At 38.1% G+C, this 14,578-nt stretch overlaps 3 protein-coding genes across 3 annotated transcripts; 2 read left to right on the top strand and 1 right to left on the bottom strand.

The window, feature by feature from the left end:
• The first annotated feature begins 752 nt into the window (after positions 1-752).
• On the top strand, positions 753-3,498 carry LOC110769774 (ELMO/CED-12 family protein). The gene is made up of 9 exons (XM_021973812.2): positions 753-1,317; positions 1,503-1,576; positions 1,787-1,855; positions 2,006-2,121; positions 2,228-2,282; positions 2,380-2,500; positions 2,654-2,701; positions 2,814-2,908; positions 3,081-3,498. Exons 1-9 carry the CDS (start codon positions 1,281-1,283, stop codon positions 3,177-3,179), a joined length of 714 nt encoding a protein of 237 aa, XP_021829504.1. The 5' UTR covers positions 753-1,280; the 3' UTR covers positions 3,180-3,498.
• A 1,207-nt stretch (positions 3,499-4,705) lies between these two features.
• On the top strand, positions 4,706-8,260 carry MAP65-8 (microtubule-associated protein 65-8). The gene is made up of 11 exons (XM_021973886.2): positions 4,706-4,845; positions 4,965-5,168; positions 5,413-5,676; positions 5,787-5,999; positions 6,162-6,317; positions 6,391-6,550; positions 6,647-6,798; positions 6,900-6,987; positions 7,262-7,335; positions 7,445-7,519; positions 7,716-8,260. The coding sequence occupies exons 1-11, from the start codon at positions 4,762-4,764 to the stop codon at positions 8,037-8,039; spliced, it is 1,794 nt and encodes a 597-aa protein (XP_021829578.1). The 5' UTR covers positions 4,706-4,761; the 3' UTR covers positions 8,040-8,260.
• Positions 8,261-9,485: 1,225 nt separating this feature from the next.
• LOC110769621 (uncharacterized) lies at positions 9,486-10,813 on the bottom strand. The gene has a single exon (XM_088246899.1). The coding sequence runs from the start codon at positions 10,647-10,649 to the stop codon at positions 9,633-9,635; it is 1,017 nt and encodes a 338-aa protein (XP_088103025.1). The 5' UTR covers positions 10,650-10,813; the 3' UTR covers positions 9,486-9,632.
• Positions 10,814-14,578: the final 3,765 nt, after the last annotated feature.

Below are 14,578 nucleotides of genomic sequence, written 5' to 3'. Positions count from 1 at the left end.
AAATGATCTCCATTTTGGGGGGATTAGGAGAAATGAGTTATAAGATGTTGTTATCCTACTATTTTGCGAGGATTAGGTGAGTAAGTTTTTTTCATGAATAATTCGTCTTCTACTTGCAACTTGGATAAAAAAAATTCATATTTCTTCCTTTAACATGCTTTAAATATAAAAAGTTAACCAATCTAACTCAACACTACACACCAAAAGAAACTAATTCAGTGTGAAAAAATTGCCCACAATGTTTCCCATTAGACAAGTAATTTCATTAGTCATGGAAGAAATCATTGGCCATCCAACTCAGGTGGGTCCACATTGTGTAGGGCCCATCTCTTGTGGTCCATTGGCACGAAGTAAAATACGTGGAAGTAGCAGGTACACAGAACCAAAGCAAATAGTATAATATGCGTAATACTTTTTTTTTGGATGAGATCCAAGGGTGTCCACCGCCGACAGTAATGACTAATCCCTTTCGCCGCGGGAGCTCTCCAAAGGAGGTAAACAGCTGGCCACGAAATGCGCTCCATTCCCATGGGCGGGGATCGAACCCCCAACCACATGGTTAAGGAATGAAGTGAGCTACCACCACACCACATCTAGTAAGTATACTGCAAATTGTATAATATGCGTAATACTTTGATACTAGTAAGTATACTACAAATTGTGTTTCTTGTTTGTGTTATATTTGTTGGGCCTATGGCTCTCTATCCACTTCTATAGGTTTCCGACCATATTGATGTCGGATCACATGAACACCATATGTCGCCCACGTGGCCCGATGCGGTTTCGTGTTCCATCTCAGCGCCTGTTAGTATATTTGTCGGCCGTCACACGACACCGCACACACTCTTCTACACATACGCACTCTCTGAATATGAATATCAAAGATGTGTGCAGTTGTGGGTTATGCCAGTTAGTATTTCCGTTTCTTTGCACCGAGTTCGATCTTTTAATTCCAAAGATTAGAATAACTGGAACTAGTTTAGACTATCTTCCTGAAGAAAATAAGTAGATGAAAGATGTGCATGCATGTACAGACAAATATTACAACTATATTATTATACTAGTAAGGTGGACATTTATTTGGACTGTCACTTTGACTCAGTTTTCGGTAGATGGGGTCTGTGAGAGTTTGAAAAAGAAACTAGTGTTTTTAATAGTTGGTTATAATAATAATAATCAAGGAGTTGTTTTCACGAAATCCCAGACATTAAACTGGTCTTAATCATTGAAACTGGAATTCACTGGAACAAGGAAAACTGGTGGAAGACCGCATTGCTGTTATGAAATGCTTTCTTGTGGATCGTGTGCTACTGCCAGGTAGGTTGCTAAGATTTTGTCTGCCCTGCTCTGCTCTGTTTGTGTCAATCTTTTGCTTTGTGTAATTTCTGGTGTAAGAGAGATAGAACGAGTACACATGGTGATCAATCAATTTACTGTGAAATCAATTGATTCAAAGTTAAAGTTTAAACTAGCTAGGAACTCGGCTGCTTGTTTTTATGCAGCTGATGCAACTTGTGTTTGCTTCAAGCGAAAGGGAAATTATCAACGGATCTGCATGAACTTGACACCCCTTCAGGCAAGTATTACATGTTCTTTTTGCTGTCTCCATTGTGCATAATTTGTATCACCTCAAATTGTAGCAATAGGCCACTTAGAATTATTTTCTTGGTAGTAATTCAGTAGAGTTTGTTTTTTGCTGGTTTGAGATCCTTCTGTTACTCTAGCTCTTTCATGATGTTATTTCATTTCACCCTATAATATTACAGATGTATTTGGAAACTTGCAGGAAGAAAGAACGCGGCGGTTGAAGCGCCGAATGAAGGTTTACTTTGATGCTGCTAGTCCAGATCACCAGGTGCAATTTTCATTTGAAATCTTTGTATGCTTGAGCATTTACAAATAAAATGTTCTCAAATGACATGTTCAAATGGTTCTCTGGTAATTGTTTGCCTTTTTGTTTTCTTAAACTTTGTTGTTAAGAAAAAAAAATATTTGATGAGGACAGGAAGCATTGAGAGCTCTTTGGTATGCTACATATCCTGGTCAAGAGCTTCAAGGCTTGATATCGGATCAATGGAAAGAGATGGGATGGCAGGGAAGAGATCCATCTACTGATTTCAGGTTGTCTTCTTTAAAACTCATCTGTTGTTCCAGATTTTGTGGTCAAACTTGTTCTGTCAATTTGTGCTGGCTCTTACTTGGTTAGTTCGGATTCTCTACCTGACAGAGGTGCTGGTTTCATTTCTTTGGAGAACCTGTTGTTCTTTGCAAAGACGTTTTCGGTAAGACATTACTTTGATGTCTAAATAGAAAGTTACAAACATTAAGAAGTAGCTTTTCTCCTCTTCCCATATAATCAAAAAATGGAGATTGTTGCAGACATCTTTCCAGTGCCTATTGCAAAAGCAGGGAGGAAAGCCGGCTGCTTGGGAATATCCGTTTGCTGTTGCTGGTGTAAATATCACATTCATGATCATGCAAATGCTTGACCTTGAAGCCAGTAAGTTAAAACTTAGGATATTAGATCAAATCTTGTCCATTTTACAAATGACAACTTAAAGTCTTTCTGTTCCTCTAGAATAGGCCAATCTGCAAGCTCTAAAGTTGTTTTCTTCTTTGGAGAGATAGCTCATCATCCTTGTTTGTTTGGCAGCAAAACCCAGGACTTACATCAGAGCAGTTTTCTTACAAATGTTGTTAGGTAAGAGCCCGAAATCGCATCCAATTAAGTTACTGCTTTGAATTGAAGCATACAAATTAATTGTACCGTAAGTTTTTTATGGCTTTCTTGTTATTTTTTGATGTGATTTCAGAAAATGAGTGGTCCTTCGACTTGCTTTATTGCGTGGCTTTCATGGTTATGGACAAGCAGTGGCTTGAGAGAAATGCTACATACATGGAGTTCAATGTGAGAAGAATCCTTCGTCTTTATATATGTCAAGAATTTTATTATCATCATGTAGTTTTGGTTCAAGCTTTATGCTTGAGGCTGAGACATCTTCTGCTGCTGAGTGATCAATTCAAAAGGGTTTTGAATCAATCTGATTCAAGTGTGTATGTGTGTGTGTGTTACATTACAGGATGTTTTGAAATCCACTCGAGCTCAGTTGGAGAGGGAACTTCTAATGGATGATGTCTTCCGGATCGAAGACATGCCATCTTACAGCCTTCTTTGTTGACGACGGTAACCAAAGCTAGAAGCACACACATAAATGAAATGACCGACCTAAAAATTGTACAATCATTTTCACTTTGAGGAGCTTATGAGAATTGTGTTCAAGGGTTGAGGAAAGGAAATTAATTCATTGATTATTTCATTATAGTATTCACGATTGAAAGCTTATATTATAGGTGTTCATAACTTCATATGAATTCATTCTAAGTTAGAGTATATATGGAAAGTTAATCCCATTTAAATTTGAGTTTCACCTGCGAATACCAAATCAATGGTTTCTTTCTTCTTCCCCTTGGGGCTTTGCATTTTGCCCTATTTTTTATGATCCTTCTCTCCTTGCATAGCCATCTTAGGATATCAAAATGAATATGACGTCTTCAAAAAATTGTCATTCATTGTTTAGATCTGTCTGGGACAGATACCTATTTGAGTTTTTCTTTAAGAGATCCATGTGACCCATGTCTGCAATTTGTAGGTTTTTTCCTGTAATTTTTCTACCATTTTCAAAATTTCATGTGGAGTAGAACAAAATACTCCTCAATTTGATTTCCCAAATTCTTGACTGACAGCTGGCAACTCCAGTTTTGCCTAATGAGAGAGACGGAGAGAGAGAGAGAGAGAGAGAGAGAGATTGGGTTGCTTACTTTATGCCACCTTTGGCGTTTGGGTCACAGCCACTCTTGGTATCTTATCCTCTTTGCAAGACAAAGATTTGGCAGACTCTGATAAGATAGGCTTTATAATGCCTATCGCAAACGTGAACAAGGTAGAACCCTTTATTGTAGATGATTTTGCAATTAAGCTCTAAGTCAGATGGTAATGATCCTATTAAGAATTTAATCCCAAACCTAATGCGGGTTAGTAAAGTTCAATTTTCTCATCCATACGGACGGAGAGAAAAATGTTACCTGCTAATTTGTCTCTAGGTATACCGACCCTCAACCATAAACTCAGAGTTAATCAAACATTAGTATAATTAAATAATTTACTAATGAAAACCCTAATGGGCCCACCCCAACAAGTGAAAGATTAGTTAGATTAGCACATCAGATTATCCAAGTTTTCCAGAAGAAGTTAATCAAATATTATTAATTACTATACAAGTTTGAAGCCGAAATAGAGCATGAAATCCACATTCTAAAAATGAAGGCAGAACCATATGATATATTGCTTAAGAACGAAGTCAAAGGCTGGTCAGTGTGGTGCAAAATAGGTGTACACAAATCTCTGAATACGAGACCCTAACTAAAAGAATTCCATGTTTAAATTCAAATAATGGTAGAGGGAAAGGGAAAGGGAAAGTCACAAAAAGCTCAAGGTTCTAAAAGAACTGCTGATCCTTGAACCCAAAGCTTGGGCATTACCTACCTTTGCCACCCTTGTCTTTCAAGCAAAACTCACACCCAGAGGTCCACCAGAACACATACACACTCTGCCTCCCTCTCTGAGTCATTGGGTGCTTAACAAGGAACTTCCCACTCTTTCTCTTTCCACTCTTTCAACACTGCCCCCTCAACTTAGCTTGCTGCATGTCAAGGAACTAACCTTATCAGCAGCCTGAGTTTCTCTGAAGGAACCATATTCAGATGGGTTCATTTCAAACACCGATAGGAATGCGAAGCTCCAATCTTCTCGAAACTTCATGTGGATACCTGCTTCAAGAACTGCAGGCAAGATTTTCTTCTAGTTTTATCAGATAACTAATGGCTTTGAATCGTTCTCATTCTGGAACTTCTTTTGTTTTGTTTTGTTTTTTTTTGTTTTTCTGTTCTTCAATGTGAATGGACAGATGATTTGGAATGAAGTTGGACAAGATCACTTTGAAAGGGAGAAGGTACTGCTGGACCTAGAACAGGAATGCCTAGAGGTTTATAGGAAGAAGGTTGATGCTGCAAATACTTCCAGAGCTCGCCTGCACCAGGAGTTGGCAGAAGCTGAGGCTGAATTTACCCATCTTCTTTTGTCCCTTGGTGAACGATCTCTCCCTGGACGGGTAGGTTGCTTCTTTATCAATCCCTGTAAACTCAGTAAATTAGAATGGCCATAAACATAGCATGCATGTTAAAGCAGAAGCCAAATTCATATGTTGATAGTGAGGATTTACTTCTAGAATCATTTGGCAGTCTTCTAGTTAGATTTGAAATGCATATATATTCGAATTTTCACGCGAGGTCTTAACTATAAACATAAAAAAAATTCTTACTCGCATGAACTGATTCTTATATTAACAACATCAGCCAGAAAAAATGGCGGGAACACTGAAAGAGCAGCTAGATTCAATCACGCCGGCTTTGAGGGAAATGAGATTGAGGAAAGAAGAAAGGGTGAATCAGTTCCGAACTGTGCAAGGGCAAATTCAGAAAATTTCTGCAGAAATAGCAGGCCAATCAGAATCAGAATATGATGACTTATCATCAGATATCATGGTGAATGAGAATGATCTATCCTTGAAGAAACTAGAGGAGTATCAGACAGAGCTACAAAGACTCCGCAACGAGAAGGTACCATAACTGTACTTCAGAAATTGTTTTGTGGAGAATCAATCAAAGGTCTGTCCTTCTAAATGATGATCATCCAAATCCCTTTTTAAGTTATTTTGTTGGTCTTGCAGAATGAAAGGCTCATGAGGGTGGAACAATATATAGATGCAGTCCACAAATTGTCTTCAATATTAGGAACAGACTCCTCCATGGTCATCACCAAGGTTCATCCAAGCTTAAATGACTTATGTGGGATAACCAAAAACATAAGCAACAGTATTTTGGCTAAGCTTAACAGCACGGTGGAATCTCTGGATGAAGAAAAGCAAAAACGACTTGATAAGGTGATAATTAGCTATGCGGTGGTATCAGTATTCATTTGAGTAAAATTAATTGTCAAGGCCTGCCACCTAGGTTTCTGCAAAACAGATATACTCACCATGTCTTAGTTATACTTGCTTTAGATAAAGCATCAGTATGATATATTTCTACATATACTTTTTCAGCTTCACCATCTTGGCAAAGCATTGACAAACTTATGGAATCTCATGGACACACCCTATAAAGATCGTCAATCGTTTTCCCATGTTACTGGCTTATTATCACTCTCATCAGCAGAAGTATCGGATCCAGGAAGCCTAACCCTAAACATAATCCAGCAGGTAAGTATAAAATTTTAATGGCACTTCATTTTATCAGAAAAGAGAAATAACAATTTTCAAAGTCTTTTTATAGGCCGAAGCTGAAGTCAAGAGATTGGATCACTTAAAAGCAAGCAAGATGAAAGAACTATTTTTCAAGAAACAGAATGAGCTCAAGGAGATATGCAATAAATCACACATGGAGATTCCTTTGCAGTCAGAGATTGATAATCTAATTAACCTCATTAACTCTGGTGTGGTTCAGTGATTTGCGTTTATTTGTAATAAGTGAGATGATTTTCCTTGTTTAAAGATAAAGTAGCCTGTACATTGACCTAAATGTACGACAGGGGAGATTGACCATGCAGATCTTCTCATGAGCATGGATCAACAGATATCAAGAGCAAAAGAAGAAGCTTCTAGCAGAATGACTATCATGGAAAAGGTGGAAAAGTGGATGCTAGCACGTGATGAGGAGCGTTGGTTGGAAGAATACAGCAGAGTCAGTATTTCACATGCATGGATCTACATTTGTACTAGGCTCCTACATTTATAATTACACACATACACTTCACAGTTACTAATCAAAAGTACCTTTTTTAGGACGAGAATCGGTACTCGGTCAGCAGAGGTGCACACAAGAACCTGAGGCGCGCAGAACGTGCCCGAGTATTAGTCAACAAAATCCCAGGTAAAATTAAGAACTGTTTCTTAGCTATAAGCATTCACACCCAACATGTAGCAGGATTGTCATGCATAAGAGGTGTACAACTCAAAGATTATATACAAACACTATGTAATGCTAATAAAGAATATCATTGGCTAGATGAGTAGAAGTATTCTCCTTAAACATCAATCAAAGAAAAAAGAAAAATGTAAATGCAGGTGCAATGTTTTCACATCATATGGTTTAATGACAACCAATAAAGATAAGTAAGTTTGCTCACAATGCCACAAAAATGCAGCTTTGGTGGATTTGCTAATAGCAAATACTAAGAGTTGGGAAGACGAAAGAAAGAAAACTTTCTTGTATGATGAGGTACATAACTTATTGTTCTGTGATACTGTAAAACAATCTTCTCTTATTTGATTCTTAATTGCTGATTTGTGTAGAGCATCTGATGAAGACATTAATATAACACATGCAGGTACCTCTCCTAGCAATGTTGGAAGAGTATAATGTGCTAAGGCAGGAAAAGGAGGAGGATAAGCAAAGACAAAGGGTTAGTTTTATTTGACAATGAAATGAAAGGTTCACAGTTCATCAGAAATGAAAGTGTTGCATTTTTATTTTTATGTCTGTTTCTGGTAAGACATCCCAGATATTTGCAACAAACTCAACAGAATCACACCTCATTCCACAATGGCCCATTGGCCTGTGTATTCTTACCAACATGATGAGGCAAGTTTTCCTTCCAGGAAATGAAGAAGGTCCAAAGCCAAGTAGCAGTTGAGCAAGAAAACTTGTTTATTACCAGGCCAAGCTCCAGTGCAAGGCGAACTTCAACCAGAAGTGTGAATGGAGGTTTTAGCAATGCCATGCCTCTAAACAGAAGGCTTTCACTAGGCCTTCAGCAATTGGGACCAAACAGCATAAACTCAGGCACTCAAGGCATATCCTTTATAAAGGAAGGTAAGAAGGCACGGGGACAAAAGATGTTTGCTCGACCTGGCCTTGTTTCTCATCTTAAAGATGAAACAGCTTCAGTGGTATCAACATTTTCCGGCCCACAATCTCCCTGAATGCTCTCCGATTCGTCACCCTTCATGTGCTGTGGGGAAACATGGGGCAGAAAGTGTGTGCGGAAAGACATAATGAATCATGCAGAAGAATAAGTTCAGCTATCATATCAGCTAAAGAGCCTATGTATTTATGAATTACCCCTGTACTGGCAGAAGTGTCTAGAATTTTAGGCAATTGTAATTGCAAAGGTGAATAAATAAGTTCTAGGATTGTTGTTTGATATTAAGCATGTTAGCTTTTGTCCAAATCATGGATTGGACACTGTAATATTGCAAGGAATGTTATAAGTGATATACAGACTGATAAGACTTCCAAAGCAAGGGGTAATTACAAATTTAGAGCACTATAAAACAACATTTGATTTGGGATATGAACACAAGCTAGAAAGAAAGTAAACAAATTCTGCATTAAATTAAACAACACATAAACATACATGGGAGCAGAATGCATTAGGAGTTGATACTACAAATGACTCATCTAGTTTTCAGGTTTAGTGCATATAATATCAGTGAAATGTAAGCAATGCAAGACCATGCCCTTCTACTTTTCTCATCTCTTCAACAGTCTTCCAAAAAGGTTCATTCCTGCTGCTCATGTGATCCTTGTGACCAATCGTCCGTTCCTAGGGGTAAAACAGTAATTAAGCCTATAATAAAAATAAATAAAATAAAACTAAAAACTGTAAAAAGTCCTTTTTAAAATAGAATATAAATACAAAAGATAAGAAGAAGAAAAGAAAAGGCCAATTGGCACACGCTCTGCGTGCCAAGAGGCAAGTTCATATTAAAACAGGACTCCCTCACTCATATTAATTAATATGGTATGCTATCACTTTTAGTTTTTGATTTCATAATCCTTTCAGCTAATAGATCAATGCAGAAGAATAAGTTCAGCTATCATTTCAGCTAAAGAGCCTACGCATTTATGAATTACCCCTGTACCGGCAGAAGCGTCTAGAGCTTTTAGACAATTGTAATTGGAAATGCAAATAAATAAGTTCTAGGATTGTTGTTTCCTTATTTCTACCAAATACTGCAGTTAGCAAAAGTAAAAAAATATTAAGCATGTTAGCTTTTGTCCAAATTATGGATTGAACAATGATGTTATAACTGATATATTTCTCATTATGCTATTCAATTAAGACTTCCAAAACATGCGATGTCTTATCTCAACAGGGTTAGAAGAACATGGCATCAGAAGACAAATCTAAACGGAAAATACAGAGAAAAGGAAAAGAGAAATCAGGGCAGGGATTAAAAATTTAGAGCACTAGAAAGAGAGCAACATTTGAGATATGAACAGAAGCCAGAAAGAAAGTAAAGAAAGTTTGCATTAAATAAACAACACATAAACATACATGGGCTGGGAGCAGAACGGTGGAGATTTTCCCCCATTGCTGTGGAGCTTCACTGCAGCGCTTAGGTCAATCATAAATATCAAATCCATAGGAAAAATAGAAAATTGATTATAAAGAAAAATTAGAAATAATCTCCTTGTGTCCATCAGATATTTTCCATTGGTTTCTCACAATTACAACTTGACCAAACAAAATGATTTTGATTCTTTACGACAGGCAAAGAACGAACGAAGATCTAGGACTTGTTGGTCTCAATTGACCCTTCACCGGTCTCAATTGGACCTTCGTCGGTCACAATTGGGGCTTCGTCCATCTCAATTGAAGCAGCTTCATCGGTCTCAATTGGACCTTCGTCGGTCTCAATGGGGGCTTCATCGATCTCAATTGAAGCTTCGTCGGTCTCAATTAGCGATTTTTCGGTCTGAATCGGGATTTCTTTTGCCCGAAAGAAGTGATCGATCCGGCGAGTGCCAGCTGGAGCTGGTTTATCGGAAACGGCGCTAGAGCGCCTCCGATCTTCTCTAGCCGGAGCTGGAGCATGGGAAACGGTGCGCGAGCCGCTTCGATCAGTAGGCTGATGATCGGACGGCTGAGAGGGCACGGGAAGCTCATCCAAAAGGAAATCGCTGGTCGGGCGATGCCTCTTGACGGCGACTCGCATGTGTTCGAGCTTCACGATCTTGCGCTTCTTCTCCATCGCAATCTCAGCCGACCTCTCCGCCAGGAACTCCAGGAAGAGCTGGGCGGAGCACGATACAAGGAGTAAGGCTTCTGAATTTACCTTGTTGATGCCCCTGTCCAGCTTCATTATCCTCTTCACCCGAGTATTCGGAAATTCGGCTCGGATCTGTGAATTTTCGGATCGGATCGGTTCTGCGTTCTCTTCTTCTTGTGCTACCTTCGCTTTTTCCTTTACTGCTGCCTTCTCTACTGCTTTTTCTGGGTTATCTTCTTCTTGTTCTGCGTTGTCTTCTTCTTGTTCTGCGTCGTCTTCTTCTTGTTCTGCGTCGTCTTCTTCTTGCTCTGCGTTCTCTTCTTCTTGCTCTGCGTTCTCTTCTGCTTTCTCTGCGTCCTCTTCTTCTTGCTCTGCCTTCTCTTCTCCTTGTTCTGCGTTCTCTTCTTCTTGCTCTGCGTTCTCCTCTTCTTGCTCTGCGTTCTCCTCTTCTTGCTCTGCGTTCTCTTCTCCTTGTTCTGCGTTCTCTTCTGGTGCTATGTTATCTTCTTCTCGTGCCGCGTTCTGCTCTTCTGCCATTGATGGTTGCGACGCTCTCTGGTCAGGAATGAGTAATCGAAAAATGAAAATGTTGTGTTAGGGTTTTGAAATGGCGGGAAATATTCCCTGTTATCATGTTTTCGAAGGATGACATTGCACTTGTATTAGAGGTTATATTACTTTGTTTGCCATATCAAGTTCAGAGGTGTTTGGAATTTTAATCGAGGGTGCTTTCGGCACAACGCTTGTACACCCGCCAGGTGAAATATCATTCCCGCCAAGAAGATAATTTTTTTTTCTATTTTATTTTATGAAATAGTAATGGCTAAAAAAAGTAAATGGCCCATCAAATCTAAGTAGTGAAAGCCCAAATCTGATTATTAGTTGGTTTAGGGCCAGTTTGGCATTGCTGTGCTGTGAAAATAATCAATGTCAGATTTGCTGTGAGAGAAATCAGTTATGAGAGAAAGCAGTTTGGCGTTTGGTAAACTTTTTGTTAAAAGTGTTGTTGGTACGGATTCCCATATAATCAAAAAATAATTGCCGCATAATCATTAAACCTAGCGCCTCTTCGAAATTGATTCCTGCATAATCATAAAATGAAAGCACCTTATTAGCTGCTTTCCTTTATAGCTTTCTCCCACAACAATTTTAAACAATAAGTGATTTTCTCATAGTTTACCAAACAGGTTGGGTTTCACAACATTTTTAAAAAATCACTTATCGCCCTAAATAAGCAATACCAAACGGTCACTTAGTCTGATTCCACTCCAAATTTGCCAACCCAACAACAGTTACCTCAATGAAAATGATAGTGTTAATTGAACAAACTCACACTTATATATTGGACAAACGGTTCAAGTCGTTGGTTTCATCTAATTTTGAAAATGGTAGTGGGGGCGAGCACTTTGATATGTGGGGAGGGTAAGGAATGTTGTGTTGGGAAGAGACATGATGCGACAAAAAAGAGTGTTGTGAATAGGTGTGAGCAAAAGGAAGAATGTGAGAAAAATGAGAGGGTGAGAGGAAGGAGATGCAAGAAATGGCAAAGGCAAAAGTTGAGTCTCTTAAAGAAAGAGATGAGCGATTATGGTTTTTATAAAGGAAGATTCATTATTATACCTAATATAGAGCCTAAATTATTTATATAAAAAAATTTATATGAAATAAACTTTAGAAACACACCCAAAGCCCATTTACAACATAACAAAAAGGCTTTTAATTTTTTTTAAATTACAAAACTATCATTGATTTCTTAACAAACCCAACCCCAAAACCTCATAAAAAAAACTCAAAACACTCAATAGGGTATCAAAGTAATTTAATAATCAAAATTAAATTCAATAGGGTCAGCTGCTATTTTTTGGGTTTTTTTTTTGGGTTTGTTTATAGAAATTAAATGGTGTATGGTTTATTTATAGTTTTAGTGTTAAAAATGGGTATATGACTAAATATCTCTTTTATAAAATGAGAACCTTTTAGTCAGCGCATCTCGTCCGTCGATCTGCTTCATTAGCATTACATGGGCCGTCCAGATGGTGCTACGTGTCCATTCCAATTTTTAATTTTTATTTTCCGAAGCTTCAAAATTTCACTAATAAAACCTTAATACTTCAAAAAACTTGCCAAAATTTATTATGGACTCATATTCACCTCCTTTTTTTCAGTGTGACTTTTTTTTATCCAATGACTTAAAAATAATGCCCAAGATTTTTCTAACAATTCCAAAAAAATTAAACAAACTTTGAATAAATCCAAAAAAAAAAAATTTAAACCTCTAGAATTTCTAACTTAGCACCACGCTCCTTTTTTTTCACATTAAGTGGATGGGTCCAACTAAAATTCGACATGACGTTCTCTTTAAAATAAAAGAATGTTATTTGAATTGGACTTCCTCCCTCTCATAGTGAACTAGACCTCTAGTTAATTTTAGCAATATTTAGTTTGGCCCCATTAGTAGCGTACTAATGAATTTTTGGGCCTATTTCAAGCATAACTTTTAGGAATTACCCCTATTAAACCAGCGGATATGGCTCTCAAAATTTCATACATAGTCTATGACCCTCTGCCAAAAAAACAAGAAGCCTATGTCCCGCTCTCACGTCTCATTCTTCGTCCCTCTCCCACACTTGAGAATTTAGAATTGTTTGTTGCGAATTGAAAGATGGCATCTTTCCGATGAGGACGAGGTAGCCAAGACTCTGAAGATACGTTCGATAATGTAGAAATGGCATTACCGCCAGTGCCACCACCCACAATAGCATTACCGCCATCGGATGATAGTGACGATCTTGAATTTGTTGAACCTCAAATTCCCAGTAGTCAACCTAAGAACCTTTTCCACCCCAGGGTGTGAGGATATGGAAGATTAAGACTTCTAAAATAAAGAACACAAACAGGAAGGGATAAGTATATGAATATTCTCTTGATTGAAAGTTGATAGTGACCCAGTTACAAAGATGATGATAGGGAGGGGACTCCTGGCCTTTCGTTCCTAGGAAGTGGCGTGTTATTGGCCTATGCAAATCCCTTCTATTTATAGGGTTTTTATTACAAGATATTTCTAAGTCGTCATACGGCTTGGCACCGAGCCGACCACGTCATGTCTAAGCACCTATCCCATCATAATGGTGGAGTAATCGGAGCTTGCCACGATTTAGTCATGATGACTTCGCACCGTTTTAGTAGGGAGGAGCTGGTGTACATAGTATCATGTCCTCAATCACATCTTGTTTGGGGCCGAATTGCATATTTACACGTGGGATCAGAGGTGACAGAAGCGGTGGTTCTGGAGGTGGCGTACTGTTATTCTGTCAGGAGAGGTCTTGTCATCAATGTGGCTCCTTCACGACCGTCTACTCTTTGTATGAGTGCTCTGGTCAGTTCCCGAGCTGATATGATAATCAGTTCGTCCGTCGAGGGTGGTCGATGGAAATACAACCCTCAGGAGGCAGGGGTGACAATTCGGGGGTGATCATAAAAAAATTTAGCATCATAAGTCATATGATCAGAATCACCTATGTCAATTATCCAAGAATTGGAGCCAGTACCTGAAATAGAGTTAGAAACACACAAATTTGCAGAAGTAGCAGCAACAGCACCAACAATAAAGTTATCACCCATGATTGCAGCAGAACCTCAATAGATCACGACAACGTACGCAACAAAACACAACATAGACACAAATACAGCAGATGCACAAAGACAGGAAGGAACATAGTGGAGGCACAAACACGACAATAGAATACATAAGCCCAGGAGGGCACACACGGCACAGGTAGAAAAAATATATATATGGGGCTAGAACAAGGGTGGGCACAACACACAGGTCACCAGAAAAGTTGGCTCTGATTTCAAGTCAAACAATATGGGTATAATATTTTCAGATATATTTCATTCTCTAAAAGGAGGTATTTATAATACAAGGTTGTAACCCTAGTAGGGTCATACAAGAAAATAACATAAAATCATAATTACACAATATCTGTACAAAAAGGAAAGAAATAGAGTCCTAATAGACTAGGAAATAAATATCCTAATTAAACTAGGATGTCGCTAACAGTCGTTTTTGCTGAATATTCTTTGTGAAATATTTATTTATTTACTTTAATGTTCTTTACACTTTAGTTATAGTTTATATTTTAAATTCTATAGTTAAGGTGTGAATCACGTCTTAATCCAAAATTAAGTAAATCTGTGGGTTAGGCCGTGGCAAGTCGGTATCAAAGCGAGTTTTATGATTTCATTAAATTGTTTTGTTATTTACTGACCTATTAAATTAATGTTTAGGTAGGATGCAACTCAATTTGAGTAGGCCATAGATCTTCATACGATTGCAGCTTCTATTAAATGTTAGACTTTGTTGCACTTATGACATTGCTTGACAAAATCTCAGTGTCGGTTTCATGATAACCTTTTGATGTAATATTTCTCGTGGGTTTGTTTATTCGTGAGTTGATTGAAATAGA

Source organism: Prunus avium, chromosome 1 (genome assembly GCF_965620075.1).
Source record: "Prunus avium chromosome 1, drPruAviu1.hap1.1, whole genome shotgun sequence".
Taxonomy (NCBI): domain Eukaryota; kingdom Viridiplantae; phylum Streptophyta; class Magnoliopsida; order Rosales; family Rosaceae; genus Prunus; species Prunus avium.
Note: the sequence above shows the minus strand (reverse complement) of the source record. Positions and strands in the feature narration are given on the sequence as shown.